At 35.5% G+C, this 7043-nt stretch overlaps 1 protein-coding gene across 1 annotated transcript; it reads left to right on the top strand.

Annotated features, from left to right (window-relative positions):
* The first annotated feature begins 4469 nt into the window (after positions 1-4469).
* Positions 4470-5261, top strand: LOC149193715 (protein WEAK CHLOROPLAST MOVEMENT UNDER BLUE LIGHT-like 3). Its single transcript, XM_089407412.1, has one exon. The coding sequence runs from the start codon at positions 4470-4472 to the stop codon at positions 5259-5261; it is 792 nt and encodes a 263-aa protein (XP_089263538.1).
* Positions 5262-7043: the final 1782 nt, after the last annotated feature.

Here is a 7043-nt window from a genome sequence, read left to right as displayed (position 1 = left end):
GAATCAAAATATAAAATCCATCCATTGTTTTTTCACAGAAAACAATGAGTCGATGAATCCCCTCCTCATTTTCAAAGATTTTCAAAGAAAACAATGTGTTGGATTGGTATGCATTAGAATGTGGGTTGTTAAAAACAAACACTATTATAAAAGAGTCATGGAATATATATTACTTTTTTCATAACCCTTGCTAATCCTAAGTATTATTTAAGCCCTAAATAGGCTTACAAGTCATGTGTATGGATGGTTGGATGGTTGTTTTAATATTGTGGTAAGTCCTTTTTAATGGCTGTGAACCATGTTGTTTGGTGCATTCAATGCTCTCTATGTTGGAATGCTAGCCCTATAATCTACATTGTTGTCCAGTGGGTTCATTGGTTCATCACCGTGTGTTGGTTCATCATTGTGTGTTGTTTGGTATCATAAGTTTATTACATCGATGCACTGCCTATGGCAATAACATTGAACAATCCTTCATTGAACATGGTAAAACACTTGGTAAAGTGAAAGGAAAATCATTTGAGTCTTCTCATTATCTTGTGGCACATTGCAACATTGGAGTAATTGAAGACTTATTTAATGCTTCACTTTCTTCATGGAAAGATGCTTGGTTGCTTGATTCAGGAGAAACATGCCACATGACTTTCTAAAGAGATTTCTTTGAATAATTCATAGAGAACCAATGGATAGGCAATATACTCTTCATGCTCTCCTCAATTAATAGCTGACGAATTTGACAGCCGCCTTTAATGGATTTTAGACTCAAGGGATACTTAACAAGGACTTGTTGGAGAAGAAGAATTGCATTTTTGATCCTTGGGAAGTATCATCCCTTTTACTTGGTTTCAATTTGGTTGCCTTCTACATTAGGTACTTAATGGTTTGGTCAATGACTATTATATGTAATTTTTTGATAATTTAAGTGTGCAATGCCTTCCTTGTTTATAATAAGCAATCCTTAAATGTGGATATATGTAATTTTCTATGAGTCCATCACCTCAATTTTTCTCATCAATTTTCCCCTTTAAATATGTTATAATTCTTAAATTCTTGCATTCAGTATAGATACTAGTCTAATAGGTGCACCCATCATTGTAATGATCACACACATCTCGTAGTACTTACAAAAAACTAAGCATGGGAGCTGAGCCAAAATTTGAATGGTCCTCTCATACCAAAATCAGCACCCAGGAACTAGGATCAAGTTCCTTGTATGCTATGTTCTCCTCCCTACACAAGAAGGGAAGCCTCAGATCACAGACAAATAAAATCTGTATAGGCACAAAAAAATTTGAGGCTTAAACACTCACCCGCGAGCTGCAATAATTGGAAATTCCCCTTCAACTACCTATATATGAAAGTAAATAAGCTACTTCAGTCACAACACATTTAAAAATTTGATTGCATTCAATGTGGAATAACAGATTCTAGAACTATGTTGTTGAACTACAACGATCCTATCCTATTGTTATAAACTACCTGGTACCAGCGATCCTTAAGATTCTTACATAATATAGACATCCACATGTCATGCCCAAGAGTACTTCTAATTACAGGAGGAATCGCCTACAAGACAAATAACTAGAGGTTAAGATGTATTTCAATTGTTATATTCAAATGATATTATTAAAATCTACATTAATAACAAAGAAATTCCTAAAACATATTAATTCTCTACCCTTCCAACCATGTTCCTGAAGCATTCAAAACATAGCCTAACAAAAGAATAGGTAATAAACAACCACATCCTCTTGTTCTCCTGTAGCTTTTCTCCTTCACACTACATGTCTATAATAATCTTTCTAGAATCCAGACTCATTTTCTCCAAATATTCCATCTTGTGGATTGTCTCATGGTTAAGAGCATGTGCTTCCTCCTAAGAGGTTACAAGTTCAAATCCAGAGGGGGGTAGAGTATGTGCACCTTCGTAGACTTTAGCAATCAAATCTCTATGTGGAGACAGGTCCATTGTCCCACAAACAAGGGGGTCTCATACACCAATTTGGTGTTTGGCTTGGTTGTGGCCTTAAAATTAGATTACTATTATTTATTGGCCATGTGTTTAAAAAACAGGATATATTCATGCAGGTTGAACACCCTAAGAAAAACACTTTCCCACACAGATCAAAGATCAGTACAACAATTTTTATGTAGTTAAAATCCGCAAAGAGGGAAACAGTCCATGGCTCCAGCCAACATTGCCACTTGAGGTAATATATTAATGCAAAAAGAGATAGATTTACATGAATATATCTCACAATTGATCCTCAGCAAATGAGCCTCCATGCTCTTTAAATAGAGATCATGGATCAATTGGGTCCTAAGGCAAGGATCAAGTGCGGCTACTACCATGGAGAAGATGAACTGGGATCACTATATGTTTAGAACATAATCATGGATGTCGGCTTAGTTACAAGAGCATGCCAAAGAAACACATTTTAACTAAAGATACATTAGACCAAGTTGATCTTAACCGAATCCTAAGTGTCTAAATATCCTAACATCCTCCCTTAAAAACAACTTGGGATAGGATTGAAGGATTTGCAATGGTGACACAATAGGAGAAAGATGGAGGCATTAGAGCCCATCCTCCTATGCGCCCCACCACCCACCCCACTTAATGACAACTTTCTTACATCAATTCACCATCGGTTTCCTCAATTGATCAAAGATCTCCATACATGACTTTTCTAGTTCATTGGCTTGTTTTTATGGCAGACATTGAGTTGCACCAGTGACATTCTCATTATATCCACTCATCAAATGTCCTCTGTCTGCCTTCCTATCTCTTCCCTTCCCATCCCTTCCATCCAAATGCAATGCCTTGAAAATCCAAATCCAGTTGGAAGTTGGGCAATGCCTTCTCCTCCTTTGTTAAATGAATGAACACATGCATATTGAAACATAAACAGATAGACAAACAAATAACTAGAACGACTCAAACAAACAAACAGAGAGCTAGAACGACTCACACAAACAAACAGACAACCACAACCATGCATACTAACATACAGACAAAACCAAGAGATGGGAGTCACTTCCATATACACAAATTAACAAGAACAGAACTCAACATGACTGTGAACCAGGAGATGGGAGTCATTTCCATATACACAAATTAACAACAACAGAATTCAACATGACTGTGATAGTCACTGAACATGGTAGAGAAGAAGGGAATGCAATTAAGTATTCAAATCATTCAAGTTTAAATATGATTTTAAAGAAAGATACTTAATTTGTAACTTTTGTAACATTACAAAAATTATGACTCTAAAGAAGAACTTCAAGAAAGATTTGTTTTCTTCAACATTATTTCTTGCAACTATTCTAATTATGACTTACAAGATGGGATTCTAGTCTTTATATTAGGTGGTACAAAATAACACAAAAACTGTCTATACAAAGACGCCAGTATGTAACAGCTGAGCTTCAAAAGATGGAGGAAGAGCTTACAGAACTGAAAATACTTCTGATTGCAACAGAATATGAAAAATCACAGGCTATATTGGAGATGGACAAAACGACATGTCTCTTAAAGGAATTAACATTAAATTTGGAAAGTGCTAACACTTTAGAAAGGAAAGTAATAGTTGACTCTGAATTTGAAAGGCTAGGAGGAGAAGAACAACTTTGATTTGGATGAAGAAAATATCATTACGAAGACACAACTAGAGTTTGAAAAGGAAAGAAATGCATCAGTAATATTAGAACTACAAGCTATCAAACAGGAGCTTGAGCATGATATTTCAGAATACCTATGTTTAGTTAAATTGAGGGACATTTCTCTTGAAAATGCAATCGATGCATTGGCAGCTTCTGAAGAGGTGTAGAAATAGGCAGATGCACTAACCATAGAATTTATGACCACAAAGAATTTCTTGGATATAGCTCAGAGCTTATATATGGAAACAAAAGAAAAGAAACATGTTGTAGCTATGGCCAAAGACCGAGAGTCTGAGGAGAGGGGGAAAGAAATAGAGCATGTCAACCAGGAACTGATTAGGCTGAATCATGAAGTAGTTCTTGTTAAGAATCTGATGTTAAAGCTCGATGCCTCATCCTCTTTATTGCAGAGCTTGAAACTAGAATTAGCAGCTGTTAAAGAGTCGGAACTTAAACTAGGAGCAGAGATGCATGTAGTTGAAAATGCCCTCTCTAAAGAAGTGGATGACCTGGATCTTGCAAAGATTCAAGAGGTTAAAAGAACTAAAGTTAAATATATAACTCTAGTAGAAATAGAGAAGATGAGAGAAAATCTAAACAAAGCCACATAGGAGGTAACTTATTTAGCAGGTGCCATTGAGCCACTCAGAGAAGAGTTGGAGAGGGAAAGTGTAATGCTAGAAGAAACATGAGAAAGGGTAGCAAAGTCTTATGCAGTAGTTTCTTCTCTGGAGGCTGAATTGAATCAAACAAGACAAGCAATTAAATCATGGCAACATGGAGAGAGGCAATCCAAGGAAGCTATGACAGAGATTTCAAGAGCTTTACAGAAAGTAGTTTTTGATGCAGATAAGGCTAAGATTGAAGCTGAAGCACCTAGAGATGATATATACAAAGAAAAGGAAGAAGATGCACAATCAGAGGTTGGTACTAGAACTGTAGAGAGTAGGCTACAAGCAGCTATAAAAATGACAGAAGCAGCTCAGGCATTAGAAGTATTGTCTCTTGCTAGGATTGATGCTATGAATCAGAGTGAGTCAATTGTTGGATATTCCGAGGCTAGGACTCTATCAGTTACACTTTCATTTAATGAGTACTTTGCACTAAACAATCAGGCATGTGAAGTTGAGGAACTTGCTGACAAGCGGGTGGTAGCTGTTGTAGCCCAAATAGATGCAGCTAAGGATAGTGAATGGAAAATATTGAAGAGATTGGAAGAAGAAAATAAAGAGATAATAGTAAGGAGGGAGGCTCTTCAAGTTTCCTCACAGAAGGCAAAGAGGGAAAATGCAGCGAAATTGATAGTTGAGGATCAACTTAGAAAATGGAGAGCACAAAATGGACAACATAGAAAAGATGGTGATTTAGCTACCACGGTGAAGAGATATGGTGTGCCACACAACCAAGTCAGTAATTGGAAAAACCATGCATATTCTAATCCAAATGATCTAGACAATAGCAATGAGAAAGAAAATATTCATGTCATACTAATAACATCATTGGGTCAGGTCTTGAGCATGAAAGTTTCCATGGCAAATAATTTTGATGAAAGGCCTTTAGATAAGACACTTGTGTCTAAGAGGAGTAAGTTCTAGTTTCCACGGTTTGCATTATCTGTTGGAAAGTAGAAAAACATCCATTGAAATAAAATGATAGTTTTCCTATTTTAGATGCACAATTGGGCTACTTATATTTAATTCACTGAATGGGCCATCAAGGTCACTATGTCTTTCATTTGGTCACGGATGCATTTTTTAGTAAAAATGGGATGGTGAGTCCACAAGGACAAATTTATCATATGGCTGGCTATAGTCCTCTCACATGGCCCAATTTCCTAGCAAATCATAGTATGTTAACTCCTACAACAATTCTAACCCACCATCTCTCTTTCCCCTCAACCTGCACAACCCAAGGAATGGGATACCCTTCTCTGCCATACCTAGGTAGTTAAAACATGATAACAAGCAATACGTATTATAGGTCTTATGGAATATCTATTGATTCCTTACAAACCATAATTTTATACAGCACCCCAATCCATAGACCTTATAACTTTATAAGTTTTTGTCTCAAGGCTTGCATGGTGTAATAAGGCTATTAACCCTTGCATTAAGGTCTATCCCTATTGGGGAAAACCAAGAGCAGATGGTCACAGGTGTTTATTTATAGAATTTCCAAATTTTATATTGACTAGCCATTCCTGTAAACATACTTCATTTTTTTAAAGAGAAGTATTTTACTTATGAATTGAGTCTAACATAAAATGCAATAAGAAATTCAATCTCCTCCTATCAAACTTTCTCAGTTGATCTATATTCCAAGTAGGCAAGCTATGTTATAGCATGGTTTTCCTTCTCAAGGAGCGAGAGCTTGTAGGTCCCTACTAAATATAATCTTGTGCTTAGAATGATTCCTGAGCCTACATGACTTCAAAGGCTCACACCCAATTTTTGTGTTCTTTGATCAAGTACATGTACACATGTAGTACCTCGAAAAGCACAATGATTGATGCTATAAACACTCATATATTGTCAAGCATTTATTTTTATTGCTAGTATAGATCATGTGGAAACATGCTTGTTAGCCTCAAGGAAAACTATGTTTCCTTTTAACTGTGGAGATTCATTTCTTATTTTCCATATAATAAATTCTTCATGACTTAAAAACATATGTTTTTAATTTTATCACTAGTTATTCTTTCCTCAATTTCGTGTTTCTTGTAAAATATTATGTTTGGAAAAAATACATATAATTATCTGCAGAAGATAAATTATATTTCATATTCCATCACATTGATGCTACTCATCATATTTTGTTTTCTATATAAATAGTTACACAAATTTGTAAAATGTTCTCAAAAATAATCCCCATATAATATTCTAGAGTGTTTTTATCCTATGCATAGGTCATGTTCATTGCAGAGACAACCTTTTCCTATTTCTAAAATATGCAAAGATTTTCCTTAAATACTTTGATATTAGTCATGAAAATGTCTATATGTTATAGATTTTTCATTTCATTGATTCATGACAGATCATGCAAAAGTTTGATCTATTACTCTGTAAACATGACACAATGAATTTGTGTGTGATATTCAGTTGGAAGATATTTATGCAAGTCTGTATCTGGTCAAGTGTGATATAACTCTTTCCAGAGTAGAGCATCAACTAGGTGAAAAGAAAAGTAAGGCAAGGAAATTCTGCAGTGGCATATGTCTATTCCTAGTTCTGATATGTGTCATTTGGGCTCCTATGTTGGTATATATATACTTCCCTATTTTTTCTTGTTAACACATTGAAGTTTTATGTGGGGAATAATTTTACCTCATTCATAAGGCACCAAAGGATGGCCCTATTGAATCAACTAATGTAACACTA

Source organism: Pinus tabuliformis, chromosome 2_2, assembly GCF_031772625.1.
Source record: "Pinus tabuliformis cultivar Carrire ecotype Pingquan chromosome 2_2, CPIR1, whole genome shotgun sequence".
NCBI lineage: Eukaryota > Viridiplantae > Streptophyta > Pinopsida > Pinales > Pinaceae > Pinus > Pinus tabuliformis.
The sequence above is the reverse complement of the archived record's forward strand: the minus strand, read 5'-3'. Positions and strand labels throughout refer to the sequence as shown.